Here is a 19,588-nt window from a genome sequence, read left to right as displayed (position 1 = left end):
GGCTTGAAAGATCGATTAAAGGCTGTTTGAGTAGTGCTACCATAGCACTAATATGTCTACCCAGTGAGTCTTGACTTCTGAAATATCCAGGCATCTGCTTATAATTCATTGCTGACCTCTGCAGCTCTAACTGCTTCACTGATGCTTTGCAGAGGGAATACAAATCTGGTACCTATACGCATACTGACCAACTTCTGTCCTGTTTTCATCTTCCCTTTACCTTAGAGGCACCTCTCACCACTCTTACCTGGATACAGAGATAAACCACTGTTACTAAAACCAAACAAGCTACAAGTTCGGTTTGCCTAGAAAAGCCAATGGTAAATGGTTCTTCACTGCTGGCTCTCAGTGAGAAGTGAAAGTTATTGGCTGCTGAACAAACCGAACGGAAAGCCAGTGTTAACATCTAGCACAACAATTGTTCATAACTGTTACCATGAGGGTAGCGGGTAAAGGAAAGTCTAATCAATTCATTAACTTCAAAGTTGATGTGTGTGTTTTCTTGTTCACTAGTGAAAAATCTATTCTCAAAAGTGGGTGGCTGCTTCTTGCTGCTTGTTGGAAACAGCCCCAGCTACCCTGAAAGTGGTGCTGCTACCACGTTACATGACAATACACGAGGTCACTATTTATCCTGAAGCAGAGCTGTATCCTGTTCTATAAAACGGGATCAACCTTCTGTGTAGGTGTCTATCTTTCATAATTTCTGTCTAAGTGTCTGGACCAGTTACCTAGTGTCTTAGTGCTTGATCATGTACTACTGGCACACAGTGGGTGCATGTTGAGGGGTTTTTTTCCATTTTGTTCGTACAACGCAAGCAATACAGTCAAATTTTACGTGAACAAGGGAATTTCAGCTTGCTCCTGCACCTCAGTGCCATTGTTCTTTGCACTCCAGAACAAGGGGGTTTTGGCTCTGCATCAAAGAATGCCTTTCTTAAGCAAGGCTGAAATGTATGAGACTTTGAACAAGCAAACACAGCATATGAAGAGATGTTTCCCACTACCAAACCACACCTCTTCAACTATGCCTATTTAGGGAGCTCTTTCTCTAACATAAGCTTTGGTTTCTACCACATCCATCACACCTTCAGCTCCAGAGCACAGTGTCAGGCAGTCTTCTTCCAGATGAGGTGCAGCTTCATTTTCCATACTTTGGGAAATAACATCCAGCTACTTGTTTATGGTATGCTAGTCTACCTGTGCATTGGCAGTGTCTTTTCCTTTCAGCATTCTCCTTTGTAATGCAACACGCAGTCACCAGTCGCTTCCCTCCAACCCTTTTGGCTCCAGCCATTGTCTGCTTTTCAGCATATTATATAAGTTCCTGTGTTCCCATCCTACCAAATCAAGCAATTTCTTTCACATGCCTGATGTCTTACATTAGTAAGAAGAAAGAGATTAACGGTCTTGATTCAGTCCTGAAAGGTCAAATTAGATTGTTGGAGAAATTGGAGCCTGAGGCCATTCCAGATAGATAGATACACAGAGCAAAAAACCTTTCCTTTCTGAGTCTGCTATCACCAGAGAAAGCCTCAGCACTGGACAGTTAGGGCTTATATACTGGAATTGCAGCATGAGGTTTCATAACAGGAGTGAATCCTAGTTCTGTAGTTTATACCACTCCAGCTGCCCTGGAGCATCACAGCTACAAAACAGGGAAAGACTACGTGCGAAGTGCATTCTGTAAAGCCCTGAATGCACCAATAGGTGTCTATGTGTAGCCTTCGGTGCCCTCCAATGATAATAAAACTAGGGATCTTGTTTCAGTAACAGATAATATGGTTTAATTTTTTATAGCAAGCTATTTTTCATGCTATATGTTCTTCAGTTTATACAGGGGCAGAATGATATCTGTGTGTCTTGCAGCCAGCCAGCCACTGGTACGGTCTCAACAGCTTTGGTGTCTTCAGGTTTGTCATGGGAGAAACCAACTAAGTGGATGCTTGAAAACAGAGCGGAGAGGTGTGATTTTAATGGGCATGCTGAACTGCTCACCGGTTTTCAGTGGTGATGATGATGATACACTATCAATAGAAAGCTAAGGTTAAGATGTCCATTGAAAAACTAGCCACACATGGGGATCTTCAGAGTACTTTCTTGCAGAAAGCTGGCCGTCCCTCCATGAGGCCACCTCTGTCTGCTGAAAGGGTCTGTGCAGACAGTCTGTTTTGCACACAAAGCCAAAACACAGGTCTGCATATCTGTCTCCTTGGCATAGATGCCAATTCCTTTGAACATGCAGTTGTGCACCTAGAGTCAAACTTGTGAAGCAAAAGAAACCCTGCTGAGGCCACAGCTTTAGCTCCTGAGGCCTGGAAGATGTTGTACTTGACAGCGGCTGCTGGGACAGGGACCACCCAGGTCTGGCCTGAAGGTACCGCCCAAGCACTGAGCTGCAGCTGCAGCCACGAGCAGTGATGGAGCTGTGGGAGCAGGGGCATTGCCAGCCAGAGCCCAGTTCCACCACTTCAGAGGGAGGCAAGCAGGGTGGACCTGAAGATTGTGGCCAGGCCCAACCAGGAGTGCAGATTACCGGGCAAGTTCCTGGTAATGAGTCAAGCGGGAAGTCTGTCCCAAAGTCAGGGTCAGCATCAGGATCAGGCCTTGTGAGGGTGACCAGGGTCGGACACAGCCCCAGGATGGCTGGGCAGGGCCATGGGGATGGGCCAGGCCAGGACATCAGCCCACGGGTCCTCAGTGCTCATGAGGCATAGGCTTGATACAATGCCGAACCAACAGTGAGTCAATTAGCTTTTCTCCTCAGCGGCACCAACTCATCCAGTCACCCAGGATTCCTGTCACAAACCTCATTTCTTATTGCCTTGAACTCTTGATGTAGGTACGCTATCCTACAAGTGGACCAAGCACATCTGCAGCCCCGTTAGGGGCTCTTGTTCTTTAATCTGGAAGATCATTTGTTTCAGTTCATCCTAATGGGGCAATCTGGCTACTCAGTACTTACTGTGAGCAAGTTGCCAAATCCAGTAGCCTGATGGGGATGGGACAGTACAAAGATATATATAGCTATGGATACAAAAATACATATATGCATATAGAAATGTCTGTAGACATAGATATCCAGATATAGGTATGTACAATGTGGATGCCTCCAGCAGCTGAGCACAGACACTCAGCCTGCCCCGTAGCTGAGCTGTTGACTCATCTTGATGGTTTCACACCTCGACCATGGGGCTGAGGCTCTCTCGGGACAGGCCTGGAAGGGGCCTGGACAGCAAGTCCCTTTGAGTCCCTAATTTGGGTTCCCACCCACCCTTGGGCCTCTGTGCTCCCCTGGGCTGGTGCAGATGGGCCTTTGAAGGGCTGATGGCTCCTGTGATGGGCCTGGGATCAGCCAGGGCAGGGTATTATTCCAGTGTCCCTCCGCACCACCACTGCCACGGCCACCATGATCTCTCTGCCTCCTTTGTGGGGGGCAAGCAGAAGAGCTTTTATCACATAACCCAACACTTAACTCCTCAGTGCCTCAACACCTTCCAGCATGCACATAGGTCAGGTTTCTCACCACTGTGTCACTTCTACCCATTACTTACCCATAAAACCTTAAGTAATTGGCAAGAAGACCTTTGGCTGGTGTCAATTTACACTCTCTGTGGCTGTCCCAATCTTTCCTCATACTGGTATCTGTTAACACTGCTGTTTGCTTGCTGATTTAACTTCTAGAACAGATTGTGCTAGTTTTGGCTGGGACAGAGTCAATTTTCTTCACAGTAGCTAGTATGGGGCTATGTTTTGGATTTGTACTGAAAATAGTGTTGATAGTACAGGGGTGTTTTCATTATTGCTGAGCAGTGCTTACACAGAGTCAAGGCCTTTTCTGCTTCTCACACCACCCCACCAGCAAGTAGGCTTGAGGGTACACAAGAAGCTGGGAGGGGACACAGCCGGGACAGCTGACCCCAACTGACCAAAGGGATATCCCACACCATATGAAGTCATGCTCAGCATATAAAGCTGGGGGAAGAAGAAGGAAGGGGGGGACGTTTGGAGTTACGGCATTTGTCTTCGCAAGTAACCGCTACGCATGATGGAGCCCTGCTTTCCTGGAGATGGCTGAACACCTGCCAGCCGATGGGAAGTAGTGAATGAATTCCTTGTTTTGCTTTGCTTGCGTGTGTGGCTTTTGCTTTACCTATTAAACTGTCTTTATCTCAACCCACAAGTTTTCTCACTTTTACCCTTCCGATTCACTCCCCCATCCCGCTGTGGGGGAGCGGGCAAGCGGCTGGGTGGTGCTTAGTTGCCAGCTGGCTGGGGTTAAACCACGACACAGATTAACAATGCAGAATGCTTAAAGAAATAGCAGTGTGAAGGACTTCTTAATCTGCTTATGATTATAATGTCTTTGCATGCCTTTTCCTAGTACAGCTAGTTTGAGAAGATTACGAAAATTATCATTACAATAGACCTCTTCTAAATGACAGCCAGAAGCAGCCAGCACAATGTGCAGGTGCTGGGAGGTATCAGGATACCTAGAAAAGGCCCCTAGGACAAGGGGTTGACAAGTTATTCAGCTTTTACTGTACCATCAGTTTGACTTATGCCTCCTCTCACCCTTTGGTTATATATTGCCAGTAGCAGATGGTGTTCACTGTTTGCACCTGCAAATCAAGTTGCTAACTATATTTCTTGACACTGTCAACCCTGAATACGCAATTTGCTTTTCATTGGTAGCACCACCTTTCCCTAAGCTTAAGCACTACTTTAGCTGAGGTTACTGTAATAGCTGACCATTCTACTACCTATTAACTATGATGAATTATTAATCATTAATTGTTACTATTCATTTAATCACTGCTATAATCACAACAAGGACACTGACTGTTACACATGCAAGCAGCACAGTCCATGTTTTATTCAGGATAATTTGGAGCACATACTAGTTAGGCCTTATGAGCACAGCTGTGTATCGCAAATGACAAGAACAATTTTCACTTATCTTCTCTTGCCCTTTCTGTTTTAACTGTAGAAACAGAGCACAAATTCTGCTCCCACCTCATAGGCCCACCCCAGATGTCTATAGCAGTGCCTCTATGTAGAATGGAGCTCTAGGCATCTTTGTAAACATAAAAAAAATGCCACCTTCACATTTATAAACACTCACAGCATCTACCTGAACACTACTGCCACTCACCTTCTTGCTGAGGAACTGCCAGTTGCCATAGCCTTAGAGAAAAATCATTTTTTATCTCCAGTTGTATTATCAAAATCCTGTGCATACAACTACATTCCCCGTTGCAAGAATGAAGACCGTTATTATCCAACTCAAATACTCCTCTTTAATGGCTTTTCATGCTTACAAATTTCTAGAGCATCAAGGCAAAAATAACCCAGTACAAAGCTAACAGTCCTTTCGCAGCAGCTAGGTAGCCACAGCAGAAATTATTTACCAAGGAATCCTGAATCATACAGGCCCATTCCAGCTCCCTTTTCCACCCAATTCTTCAGACGAACCTAATCAACAATGTGTCTTTGTAGTTACTGTTAATAAACTTGAATGGTTTTATGCTGTCCTCTAATTTTCAAGAGTTACAGGGCTGTATCCTGGAAATGCACCAATATTTTGGAGAAGCTGGGCTTTAAAACCTGGTTTGTTTCTTGGCATCCACAGTGGAGCCTAGCCTTCTTCCATCAAGAAAAGGACATATTTGGGGGGTTTTTTTCCTCATCTGTTTTGGGGCAAGGAAGAAGTTACTTTGAATATGGGCTGAATTTAATCTCCTCTCTATAAATGACTGGCTGTATTACTTTCCAACTTTATTCCTGAAACAAAATCCTGCACCTGCATTTTGCGATCTGTCATATGAGGGGCCCAAGTCACTGTGAGAAAACTCAGCTTTCATTTTGGAAATGGAAGACAAGATGTGTAGATGTTCTGGGCGTGCAGACAGGAGCAAACAGAGAAAAATATGTACCAGAAGTGCAGGCAAAAATGATGGATCACTGGCTTTTGCAACTTATTTATACTTCCTTACATCTAGATTATCTTCACTGATTAAGCCTTTCTTGGTGCTGTAGTAGAACCTTTGTCATCTTAGAAGTTTCTCACTTCATTAAGTTACCATGGCTCAGGTGGCCCATGGCAGGGTGCATGGAAACTTCAGTGCTTTCATAAATAATGCTCAGCTGCTTAAAGGCCCAAGATGAAGGGCATTGCTCTGGGTACATCTGTGTGTTGAAGCGTGGCATTAGCGGTAGGGTAGCCTGGCAATTCCCTTTCAGCTAACAGCAATTCTGCTGCCATCTGCGCTTCGCTGTTGAAACTCAGAAAACAGCTTAATTAGAACCAAACCCAAAACTACCGACATACGTACACAATGTGGTTGTAGAGCATCATACATGTCTTATAAAATGGTATGACTCCCAGATTGAAGGTTGTCTTTCTTATTGCATGCTGCACTGGCTGGACTTCTGGAAAATGGTGGAATTGGAAGTTAGAGTATAAAACTCAAAACTACTTGATGGATGTTATAAACTATGCAAGATGTTAAACTAGTCCCTAGATAAAACAGGGAGCCATCCCCTTCACCCACATAACAATCATCACTTAAGTTATAACAATAGCGAACTCTACCAAATATTTGAATTCTGTTCCATTTCTCATCAGAGACTGTTCCCACTCGGATTCTGACAATTTTAATTGAATGTGAGCTGATGACTTTTCAGGGAAGCAGTCTTGAAAATCAGAAGTGCAATTCCAGAGAGCAATCCTACCCCACTATAGTTACACAAAAGAATCTTTAGCCTGCCTTTTCAAAGACCTTGAGCATTTGCACTTCCTAGATTTAAGCTGCACTTATGCCTGACTCTTGTACCCAGGAGGAGTTAGGACAAGCAGTAGAAGAAACACGGCAAAAAGCAAGAAGGCTGTTTCCATTTGGCATTGATGAGCACACACTTTCACGTATTTTGCACTTGCACTTTAATCATAGAAATAATGCTGCACGCTCCTACTGCTAATGATCTGATTGTTAGGAGAAAGGCGGGCCCCAGTCCTATTGACTGTTTACGTCTTAATGTGCCCTGTTTTTGAAATCTATTTCCAAACTAACTGAGGTTCTATTGTGCGATATTTCCTCCACAGCATCACACATTCTCAATCAGCATCGGCTCCTTAGCCATAATCACTTCCTGTCTTGGCTTCTGTTCAGCACTGCAACTCGCTGCAAAACAGAACTCCCGTAAATCCAGTCTGTACACATGAAATGGTATAGATGAAGTGGTATTTAGCTGGCAGTTGGCAAGAACTGTTTTTGTTCATTGGAAATGCTATAAACTGAGTTTGAAATGGTTGTAAATAGCTAGGGTTTTTATTGCTGCCTGTTTTTTCCTGGTATTTTGCATGCATGTTGCTTTGAATGCAATTTTGACAATCTGTCCCCTGTATCTGAGGATACTACATCACCTGCATGTTCCATCAGTGCAAATACTGCAGATCCTTGCCATACACCACCAGCAACTCTGGCCAGTTTGCAGAAACATCACAGCATTCATCTGCATACAGGTTTCCATCTGCATCATAAGCAGAGTTGAAGTCTGAAATTATACAAGTGAGAATTCCCAAAGATGTAAGCACAAAAATCCAAAGCAAGAACCATAATTAAAAAATAACATTTTAGGATAGGAAGCTTCCATATGGAATTCTAGCATCTTAAAATATTTCTGAGTAGAGAATGTTTTCTCACAATTTCTCAGTATTTCTCATAACATGGATGACATGCACAATAATTGTATCTGTGTTAGAGAACTTTGCTATAATGAGCACTGCCGTAAAACCTAACTTTGTCCATGTTCAACAGGTTTCTATCCTGCTTGCTTCTATTTTTTATGGATTTCACTACTTCAAATCCAGCTTCTTCGACTTCTCCACCTGTATAATTTCAACTCCAATTTCTACGCAGAGCACTGTAATCATCACTGCTGGAAAAATCGACACTAAATTAAAGCTAAGATAAATCTAGAGTATAAAACAAAAACAGGATGACAGGACAACCATTAAAGATGTTTTAGTGGACAAAAGCGGTACATGCACATGCCCTTGTGCTCCCTCGAGTAACGAACACCTTTTATCTAAAAGTGCAAGTAGCAGGCAAGAAGTTCAGCATTGAGTGAAAATTCTTGGCATTCGGTGGCACCGCTACTGATGTAAGGCTGAACGGCAGCAGGACGTTGTTCCAACGTAAGTTCCAGAGTTCCTGGAACGTGCTGCAAGGCCCCAGGAAGGAAGATATTACCGCCTAGATAAGGTCAGACTTTTAGTGCTAGCAAGTAGTTCTTGGCGAAAGTCTGAATGCTATTGTGTTTTCAGCTTTGATTTCCACCTTTGTCAGTGGAGCTTTTATTTTCTTCAGGGAAAATGCTGCTACTGGAAGAAATGTTGGCATTTCTGCCATTACTGTAAAAATTACTGTAAAAAAAAAAAAAAAAGGACCCTGAAAAGGACCCCAATACAGAATATAGCACACTTGAAGAGGCTATTGAGAACAGGATTTCCAGGACAAATGCCTGGCTCTTTACTATCTTCTGTCACATGTTTTTAACCTAAGCCAGGTACAAGTTTTCCCTCCCTCACCTCTAGGCCTCGTCTGTACAGATATCACCTTCTGGCACATCTGGGTTTCATGGGTTTTTGTCTGTGAATACTTGACACATGAAGTATGCATTATTATTTAAGCTACGGGGAAGCTAAGACTAACTGATACGACACAGCTTTTCTGGATCTTTACTGCGACTGAAGAACTCTCTTCCATTTAAAAAAAACAAATCCACAGACTTATTTTCGTGATTCTAATCAATAAACTGCAGCTTCCCCAACTATAAAGCAGAAATAAGAACACAACTAGTAAAAATTAGTAGAGTTGCATACACAGGTGCCAAAACGTACCATAGACCAAATATACCTAGCAAGCACAAACCATCTTGATGTTTCACTGGCATGACTCACATTCGGAGTTTCCAAGTCTCTTCAACCGAGGCTTCTACCTTCCTGAGAAGTGCCTTCATGGTCGTTGTCATTTAATTCCTAAATGAACAACAGTTCATGGCTTGGTATTTGTCACGTTAACTGTGGAATAAATTAAATCCTTTCTTACCAATACATGGAGAACAGAACCCTAGTATTTAGGATCATTTCTGTATGAATCTGCAGAATAAAATTCTTAGCAGAGTGCAGCTTCATGCAGCAGAGGCTAAGAGGTGGAATTACGTTACCATGGGTACAAAGCACCTACTCAAGCATACAGATCTGGTACATTTGCTATGAAAGTAGTATGGCGATGGCCATGAGATAAATCTATCATACAAACCACCCGTACTTTATCTTCCGCTCTAGTACAGTGTGTTTGATATGTCTCTCAGCTGCTTTACTTATAAAATGCATTGAAGAATAAACACTAACTCCAGGGACTAAGGATAACAGGCTATAGTTAATAGCAAAGGTTGAGTCATACAGAAATTCTCCACTGCTGGAATAAGTCCTCAAAACAGAATCCATGTTCTTTCAATCCAGTAACCTGCCTGTAGGCCATGTAATATTTGAAGAACTTTTGACTGCAAATATGTGAAGTGGACATGGAGGCACTTCACGTAGATTGCAATTAGGGAAGTTGCCCTTGGACCACAGAAGATGGCTTCTGCATTGCTTCATGCACACCAAATGAATTAATCTCTTTATAAGCCAGCTCAGTTATTTCACTGGAGGCATCCTTTTCCAGTATTAGTCAAGACTTGTCCTTTCACTCCAAGATCTCTATTAAACAAACAAAAGGAGGAAGTGACCAACCTAGGGCAATGCAAGAAACTTAATGGAATATGACGATTACCTCCAATTCAGCGTTACTTCCTCTTGTCCTTAGCATCACCTTTCTCTGCCCTGCTCATTTTTTGTAAAATTGGTTTATGACTCTGCAAGGACTTACTGGATTGTACTGTTTCAGACTGGTTATAATTCAACTTCCTGCATCAAATACTGTTTTCCTGAGTGCTTTCTCTCCACCATATACTTACAGGGACCTAGTTATCCACTATAGATTAGAGCTCCTATAAGTTCACAAGGCTATAATTTCATCTTATAATTTTTAAAAGCATATCAGGCCCTAGATTCGATTTCAAGAAACTCTTTCTGACTGGGTCTCCTGGCTTTGATCCCTTCACCAGTACATGCAGAAGAGGCTTTGGTCAAATCCAGACCAAAACCAATGGCATCAAATTGAAGCAAAACTTGGTGCCAAAATGGAAACAAAATTTGAGTGCAAGCCAAAAATCACAACTCTGAAAAGCTTTACATTGCTGTCTAAGCACGAAGGTAAGCAAACTCCACAGCTGGCAGCTTTAAGGTTTTAAACAGAACTTTGCTTCTGAGCAGGCTCTGTCTTGGCAGGGCCAAGGTACTGCTCACAATCCCAATCAGACCGGTGAGCTGGCCATCCTTTGCCTATCTCATAGCAAAATAATCAATTTGGCAGTGCACTGCATATCAACCCATTCGGGCTTTGTGCAGCCAGGTTTTGTTAGGATCCTTTTCTGAAAGGGAGTTTAACCTTATCTTTCTCAATCCCTTGAAGAATGCTCTAAGTTTAGGTCAGCCTGTGAGTGGAGACACATCTTAGCTTCTTGAAGCTGTAACCTGCGCCCCCACCCTGCACACGATTTCACAGGTCCAGAAAGAGTGCATGCAGGAGCTGAGGTCACTCACCTGAAGGGAAGAAGACAGGGTTTTGCAATCTGTGTTTTAAACACCTAACTGTGTGAAACTATTATTTTCCAGATCATGTTTTTTCCTGCTTCAGCAATTCCTGAACTACTCGGAATTCTCATCTGGTCAGTCTCTGGATTTTACTGATCAGCTTCACCACCTTGGTTCCACAGCTTTGCATCTGAAATCATCACTTCAAGGACAGAGAAAATAGTTTCAACTAACATCAGCAGCTCATCATATTTTAAGTCCTCAAGCAAACACAGGACCAAGGAGTTGCATTGCAAATGATGTGCTCGAGGCAGATGGTCTCCATATGCATTAACATTCCATAACTCAGCTTCAAACATAACTCCTCAGCTATAAAGCAACCAACTTCCTTAGTCATTCCAGTGCTTCTACAAGTATTCAACCTATGTATTTCAACTCTCCTAATACATCCAAGGCTAAGTAGTGCATTTAAAATCAGTTCATCCTGATTCTGCCCTCTTTGCCTCTGCATTTTTTTCTGCTGAGCCCTAAAGTAGCTAATTTACATCATCTGCTTTATTTGTCCTTTATCAATACAATTCACTTTCTATACTCTTTTCTCTTGTGCTGTTATCAGTGTTTCAGTAGCAAAAGGGCTTTTCATTATACACGATTTTGTTGACTGTTTAATGAAACTGATCAATTCTTTTGACATAATGAATTATAGCCAGACTTTACTGACTTTCAGTAATCACAGAAAAACCCTGATTTGCCTTATTCAATGCCTGCTCAGCAATTCCCTGCAGAAATGTGGACAGAAAACTACAAGACATTACTTTACTAGGTCACAAGATGGATAAAGGTGAAAAAGGTTTGCTGGGCTTCACATGCTCCACCAAGAACAATCTCAAAAAACAAGCTGGAAGCTACAAGAATTGAGAGCCAGATTTCATGGAGAACAAATATTTTCAGTTCAATGTATTTGGTTTCCAAACAGTGAACTTGCAATGAAAAGTACCAAATCCCACTTAATACTAAAATCAATACAAAAAACCAAATATACATATTAAATTAGGGGGGTTTTTTTTCAACAGCATATTTATATATGGGGGAAAAAAAATTGGACCTGTTGGCACACTAGAGGACAAGGAAAACAGCTTTGTCCAATAGTACTGACTTCCTCTCACTGCCACCATACCAGTATTTCTGCTGGGTAGTGAACAGGATGTGGCCTAAAACACACTATACTGCACAGAGCTTGTCCCACTTAACTTGGCTGTTGCTGATGTGTAAGAGGTCTATTATGGTTACATATGATCCTTATATTCAATATTAAGGCAAATTTCATTCAAAGGAAATGACGTCTCTATCTAAAGTACTACTGTGTCTTCTAAAGTAGCAAGACAATGGTTACACATTAGCAAACACACAATTCTCTTTCTATAGATCTTACCCAAATTTGGAGCAACACGACAGCTGCTGAGAGGAGTAGAGAATGAGTTTGTCTGGAATTCAATGGGCTTCACATAAATGTGTATATTTGGTTTAGGTTCTGTGTTCCTTCTCAAAAGTCTTTCTTTCTCCAATTTGTCTGCAAGCATTAAGGCACTAAGAACTCCTGCACTTCCACTATCGTCTTGGGGACTAGAGAATAATATGTTCAAGGTTCGAACGAACAATGTTTGATGAACAACGAAAAACCCTATTACATGCGTAAGTCAATTAATTGACTGTGAAAGCTTTTAACATTCTTGCTTTCCACACCACACCAAAAATAATAATTAAAAAAAAAAAAAAAAATCACAAAAAAACAGTTTTCTACTTACAGCCGGAACTACATTTAGAGATGGTTAAACTGACTGTTACACAATCTACCTCCAAATAATCCAGAGTTAACACAAAAAGCCTTGGTTTACCTTTAGGAATGAGATCTTATTTTAAGAACAAGGTATATATACACAATATCAGGACTATCACTGATATTGCTTGCATTTCCCAGCATGTATTTTACAGTGAAATTATGCAGCATGAAACCCCAAAGGAAATTCAATGAAAGCATCTTTAGTAAAACGTAGAAACTTTAATTTACATGCAAAACTACAACATATTCATAATAAAAAACTGGTGACTAAACAAATTAAACACAATTTGTAAAAATCGTCCACGATGTTAAATAGGTCTGTACAACCAAAGATTTACAAAGTCCCTGTGCATTTTCATCTTTTCAATGCACCACTGAGTTTAAAGGTTCTGCTCGAATATTCCCCAAATCAAGAGCTGAATCTGTCTCTTCATCAATTTCACCAATGACAGCACTGCAATAAAAAACAGGTTATCATTTGTTGAAATCCCCCAGTGCAAATCTGGAAAGCAACAAAATTAACTTGCTAGTGAAGACCACCTCCCCCCCCCTTTTTTTTTTAAATTGTAGAGCTCTATCCTTTTAAATTCAAATTTTGATGGCTGTAAGTAGAGTCTAAAGGAAGTTTGTGGGGGTTTTGGTTTTTTTTAAAGATATAGGTTATAAGAACCAAATACTACTGGTCTGTTTTAGGCAGTAGGTTAGCCTCTGAAACAAGAACTGGAAACCTTTTAGAGAGAGAATAGCTTTTCAAGAGTAACATCTAACTGTAGCAATTTGTAAGTGCATATGGCATCAGATAAGCAAGACAATTTCCTTCAACGCAGCCTAGTAAAACGTTATTAATTTATCCAAGGGAGAATATATAGTATTTCGCCTATGCTAAGACTTACCTGGACTAAAACACTAGCAGACTCAGTGAAACTGCTTTAAAGAGAAAAGAAAGTTAAGGTAATAGAAGTCATACTAGCTAAGGATGGGAACTAACCCAGAGGGAACATAAAAAGAAAGAGTCTAATCCTTCTGGCATACCCTTCTGTTCACCACTTCAGAGACTTATGAGCTAGTGGCTATACCCACAAAATGAATTAACAGCCACCAGAAACTATGTTATATTAATCTATCCAATAGCTTTCTGAGTAAGTTTCTATTTTTGGTCTTTGCTACATCCTGCAGCAGTGAGTTCCCCAATTAAGTTTTACAGCGTGCAATGAAATACCTTTATACATAACTTGTTGTCAGATTATCTTCCATTTTCAGTAACAGAAAAAACTAGAGGAATTTAAATGAAGCAATTATCTTCCCATCTCCTTCTACTACTCCTGATTTCACAGCAACCAATAGCCACTATAGCTGTGCTTTTTCCAAAATGAAGAACCTTTACCTATTCAGCCTTTCCTTGACAGAAAACATTTCATACCTCTAGTTATTCTCACTTGCGTTCTTCATGCATTTTCATACTGCACCCCTCTAAAGATAGCGGCATACCAGGTGTTTATGCAATGACATGACAATGTCTGCTGTTTTAGTTTTCTTCCTAATAATCCCTAATATTCTTTCTTCCCAGTGAATTGGTATTTACAAAAAAAATAGCCAGAGACCAGGATGAGATCGAGCTTAAGAGCAAGACGTCCCAATACAGGTATCTAGGTTCCCATGATGGTCAGTGGAAACTAAAGAGGAATTTAACTTGCCTTGAAACAGAAATCTGGTCAGCTGAGTAGCTTTCTTAGTTCCATCACTGCCTAAGATCTTCACTATGTTGGGAGCTTAGACAACACAAATGTAAACTGCTTATACCAGCTGACTATTCAAGTACTGGCCAGCATGAAAGCTCATTTCAAGTTCTTGCGTGAAAAGAACTTGATCCTGGATGCTCGTTACTATTCCATTTATTAGCTTTTTCCAAAGTGACACTTCAATTTAAAACATTTCCTTAGATTAAAAACTGTCTATGATATCAAAGCATAAGTTTCTCTCTAGTTCACATCGAGAAATTCAGCTTTTTCATCAGAGATCTCATTCTCCTAGATGTAAAAGGAACAAACAATATCTGCCACTCCTGATGCCTCTCTCATAGGCCTTGTGCTTCTCACGCAGCAAGACAAACGTACATGTATTTAAGAGGTTTTGGGTTTTTAACCAGCTTTTCTTCACAATTTTTATTACAGTTTTACACATAACTTTCTAGTATTAATATCTTCTTCGGTTTTCCTAATTCATCACACACTTCTAAAACAGAAGTTGTCTTTTTCCTTCTAACAACCTTTACTTGCTGTTGAACCATACTGAGTTTTTTCCGATTGATGCTGCATATTCACTGCAAGCTTCTAGTGATGCACACTGGAATGCCTGGAAGGACTTTATCCCATAACTGTTTCTTTTCTTTTTCAATAGCTTCTCTATTTTCTGAGAGTCCCCTATTTTGAAGTTACTCTTACTTAGCTGTTGTTTCTTTTTTCTTCTGCCTATAAGGATGCTGAATTTCAGTATGTTAAGAATTGCATGAATACAGAATTATTCCTTCTAACAAATATATTTCTGAGTTTGTTAAGGTTACAAAAAAATAGAATAATTTCTGTAAAAGAATGTTTTGAGTACACTTGAGTAATGTGGCAGCCTGGTATGGTGAAGAATTGAAGGAGTAAACAATTATTTGACTTTTTATACACATTTGTACTATTTGAATGAAAAGTTACTGGTAGAGTAGCATGCTTAGCCCTTACCTTTGTACATTTGTCAATTTATTTATTTTTGCTTAAAGCTTAAGTGATGAAAGCCTTCCAAAATGATCTGCTTTCTCAATGATGGTATATAAACACATCTAGATATAAATCTAAGTCTTGACATTTCTTTGTACAGAAATATCCATTAGAATTAGAAGATAAAAATTCCTCACATGTTGGTCACTGCGACATGCACTTTTTCTGGTTGTGATAAAAAATAGTCTCATTTTTTGCCATCAGTTTCAGAATGCTGCTGCAAAAGTCATCTTCCTAGAAGGTCCACTTACCAGGCCTTCTCTCTACTTCTTTTGTAACCCTCTCATCCGTTTGGCACATCAGCTACTTTTCTCTACATTTAATGAGCTTTTACTCTCATTTTGGCAGGGCATTTCACATCAAGTATCAACTCATACGTTTGACCTGTCACTACATCAGCTTCAACAGCTGTTACACTGTCAAGGCAGAACCTTCATGCATTTTCCAGATTATGAAGTGTTCTCTGTGAACACCTCACCTAAAAAAATTCTGTTAAAAGCCAACTTTGTAAACCAGATTGCTGACTTTTTGCACACAAGTTCTCTCTCATCTTTTGTTCATTCTTCTATCTTTTCCTCAGTCAACAGATCCTGCCTCTCACAGACTGGAATAAAAAATATCTACACAATGCCTAGACTCAACAGAGCAAAATGCTGAGCTTTATACTGACCTCTCCTAGATTGCTATCAGTACATGAGCTGGTTAATTTATAGCTCAGTAAATCCAGACTTACAATATCTTAACATTACAATGCAATCACTTCTGTAAAAGAAGCATACATATTTTCTATTTAATATGCCTCAGCTTTGACAGTACTATCAGTGCTGCCCACAGATACAAAGATGCAAGATGTCTGGGGCTATCAAGATGTATACAGATATATTATATACATATACCCACACATGCATACATATACGCACACTAAATTTTTCTTAATTGGTTTAAACAAGAATATGCTATACTTACACATTATCACCTCTTACAATGTATAATCCCAGCACTACTTGCTCAACTCCTTGTGAAGAACTGAACACTCGTTCATGGCTTTCATCCAAAATCAAGTTAATGGTCTGATCAAAACCTTTGAGGGTTCCCTGAAAAAACACATAGAAATAAAGCACTCCAATTACCTTTTAAATTTATCAGCTTTGCTCTCAAGGATATCTTGAACAAAGTGGCAATACTAAGGTACTAGAGAACAGATGCTCTATTTAGGTTTTATTGTTAGGCTTAAACACAAACAGCTGGAGAATAGAACTTTAAAAGCAATAATCAATTTAAGCAAAGTATCTATATTTACTACCGAGTGTTCATGCTAAAAGCTACAGTAATCTTTAGCATCAAAAGTAGTAAAGTTTTCCTTTTACCAATGACGGCCCTCTAGACAACTTATTTTACTATTTCTACACTATTTTAGTCCTCCTTGTATGGAAGTTTCCAGAAATCAAATAAATAATTAATTAAATCAAAGAATAGAAAAATCAGATTCTTGTGGTCAACAATATTGAAGTCATTGTTAAGATACAATTTTAAATGGTATCTCTTTGAAGGAGATTAGCTTGGTTCCACAAAATTCCTCAAAAAAACCCAAACCCCAAAACACACAAAAAGAAGAATTTCCGTGCTACTTCAATATGCATTTGGAAAAATGATAATATAATTGATTTGTGTAATCTACCATCAGTAATTGATTAAGAAATTTAAACTCACGTAAAACACCATCATTCAAACAGTGGTAATATCCATTTATATCATCTAACCATGTAACAATGAGTCATATATACCAATTCCATTCAAATCTTTTTGGTAGAAACTATCTTGTATCACAACACAAAGTTTACCAGACTGACTCCAACCAGACAGAAGATTTGGTGAAGCTAATATTTTTCTGCTAAAAGTACTGTTTTCTCTTTCCAGAGGCCACACAAAGCTAAGTACAGACAGAAAGATATAATCCTCATGCAATGATCATACTATTAAGTTAAACTCAAAACACAAAAGAATAAAAGATGGGGGGGTGGGGGGTGGGGTGGGGAAGGAATACAAGGAAAAAAAAAACAACCACAGAAGCAGTAAAACCAAAACATTATACAGTCTAATATATAATAGCTTGCCAATCCTCAGCTTTTCAGGCTTAAACAGAATACCACAACAATTATTCAGCAATTATCAGCTGGTATTTTTCTATAACCATATGGAAGAAATGGTTTTAGCATGAAAGTTGAAGAGCTTACTGAACAAAGAGGACATTTTAGATGGAAACCAAATTACTGAACAGAAAAAGAACTGCATTTTCATGTGCATTCCTATAGAAAAGGCCATTTGATAAAAGTCAAAGCATTTGCATGCACAAGTTTATCAATGGACAAAGCTGACAGGCAAGAACCAGTAAGTGCTTAAATCATACAGTACAAAACAAAGCTTTAAAAAAAAAGTTTGTAAAGGTGTGAACATACAAGTGATAATATGCTAGCACTGTTTCTTTATTACCATGATGGGAATTCTTTAGGGGGGAAAATAAAATGTTAAAAAATACAAGTCTCACCACAATCATTCTTCCATCAGAAGTAATTACTGCAACAGTACCTGATAGTTCATTAAGGAAATGTTTACAGATACCTGAAATAGAACTATTAACATTTTCTGAAACATTCATACGTAACAGAAGTTTTAAGAGCCGTTAAGAGCCAGAAAATCCTATCAGCATTTCTTTTTAAAAAAAAGGCAGCACAGTTGATAGTAACATTTGACAACATAGTTTTTATGACAATCTGTTTTAAAGTTTCACTTTACCCAACCATGGAGAGTCATACACAAACATGAACACCATTAAAAGCAGACTAAAGATCTGAGTTCACTTCACTTCCCATTACTAATGGCACTACCTCAAAATTGAAACAACATAAACAGTTTTATAAACACTTCAAGCTAAGTCCTTAAAAACAGCTTAACAGTGGGGATCCCAAGTCTGGCATTCTACATCCCCTCACTCTGAAGGTCTGACTATCCCAATTTGATTATCACATATCCGTCATCCTGAATGATTTTGGGTTAGTATCTTACTGTTTGTGAACAAAACTGAAAATGCCCATAGGTTATTAGTACAAAAAAACAGCAAGAAAAGGGTTCCAAGAACACTAACTCACAGCTTTTGAGCAAATGATGTAAAGCGGATAACTAAACACACGTTAAGAGCTCTTTAAGGGGCCAGGCCCATTGTGAATCTCTTCCCTCATCACAGACCAAGCAACGATCAGGTTTGCAGCACTAGAGGCTATAGGGCACCCTATTCTCTGGGTCTCCTGTAACCTTTGTTCTACCTGCCAAGCCAGCCTTATGTATAGGGAAACCGATAGAGCCAACCAGGAAGGACCCAAGCAACGCACCCGCCCGCGGGAGCGGGACGCAGGAGGCCAGAGGCCCCGGCCGATATGCTTTTCGCAGGCCCTCCAGCAGCCTGCCTAGTGCGGGGGGTCTCCTCGCAGCTCACACCTTGCTGGGCCCGGAGGTACTCGATGCCCGCAGCAGCTCTGGGACCCAAACCCGCGCCGTGCTGCGGCCACCAGCCCCCCGGGCCCGGACGCCGCCCGCCCTCAGCGGCACCGAGCCGCTGAGCCCCCCGTACCCGGCCTCCCCTCACGCCCGCGGGCGCGAAGAAGAGGGAAGGCCCGCTCCCGCCGCCCCGGGACAATTTCCGCCCGCCGGAAGGATACGGTTGATGTAATTCTCCAAAGCAGAGGTCATGGCGACAGCTCCCGCGCTTCGCCTCACACCGGCGCCGGCAACCACCTCCCGCGAGACAGCGGCGCCGACGAGAACGCCGGCGCGACCCTCGGCGCGCGCCGCTGACGCGCGGCCCGGCGCGCAGGCGCACAACCCCGCGGAGAGGCGGGGAAGCGCCGCTCCAAGCGCTGCGCACGCGGCGGAGCCAGGTTTCAAACGGAGCGAGTGCGGCAGCGCGAAGAAGGAACCTTGTGGGTGCGCATGCGCAGGGGAGGCAGGAGGCGGCAAGGAGATGCGAGTGGGCTGTACCAAGTAGCGATCGCCGGGGGCCGCGCGGGGGGGGATTACACTGCCCCCTCTGCAGGGACGCCTGTTGGGTGGGCGGGGGCGGGAGGCGCAGGCGCAGTATGAGCCGCCGTCTTCTCTCCCACAATAGCTTCGGTCGCAATGGCTGTGGAGGGGCTCGGTTAGGGAGGGAGCGTGTGACGGGGAGTGGGAGGGCTGTTTCCGTGTTCAGCCTAAGGGTTGACCTTCAGGGCCTCGCTGCCTGGGTGTAGC

At 41.4% G+C, this 19,588-nt stretch overlaps 1 protein-coding gene across 1 annotated transcript; it reads right to left on the bottom strand.

Annotated features, from left to right (window-relative positions):
• Window positions 1-12,744: 12,744 nt before the first annotated feature.
• LSM8 (LSM8 homolog, U6 small nuclear RNA associated) lies at window positions 12,745-19,153 on the bottom strand. The gene is made up of 4 exons (XM_050904072.1): window positions 19,021-19,153; window positions 17,853-17,893; window positions 16,274-16,401; window positions 12,745-12,999 (listed from the first exon to the last, which is right to left on the bottom strand). Exons 1-4 carry the CDS (start codon window positions 19,049-19,051, stop codon window positions 12,909-12,911), a joined length of 291 nt encoding a protein of 96 aa, XP_050760029.1. The 5' UTR covers window positions 19,052-19,153; the 3' UTR covers window positions 12,745-12,908.
• Between the last annotated feature and the right edge of the window lie 435 nt (window positions 19,154-19,588).

The sequence above is a fragment of the Gymnogyps californianus genome, chromosome 1, assembly GCF_018139145.2.
Source record: "Gymnogyps californianus isolate 813 chromosome 1, ASM1813914v2, whole genome shotgun sequence".
Classification (NCBI taxonomy): domain Eukaryota; kingdom Metazoa; phylum Chordata; class Aves; order Accipitriformes; family Cathartidae; genus Gymnogyps; species Gymnogyps californianus.
This window is presented reverse-complemented; position numbering and strand designations above follow the sequence as displayed.

Excerpts from the sequence above, each read along its gene's own strand:
- LSM8 (XM_050904072.1), bottom strand. The coding sequence starts at position 19,051 with ATGACCTCTGCTTTGGAGAATTACATCAACC. Across the intron at positions 17,894-19,020 it reads TTTGGAGAATTACATCAACC|GTACTGTTGCAGTAATTACT; the intron begins GTATCCTTCCGG and ends ATGAACTATCAG. Across the intron at positions 13,000-16,273 it reads ATTGTAAGAGGTGATAATGT|TGCTGTCATTGGTGAAATTG; the intron begins GTAAGTATAGCA and ends TTTTTATTGCAG.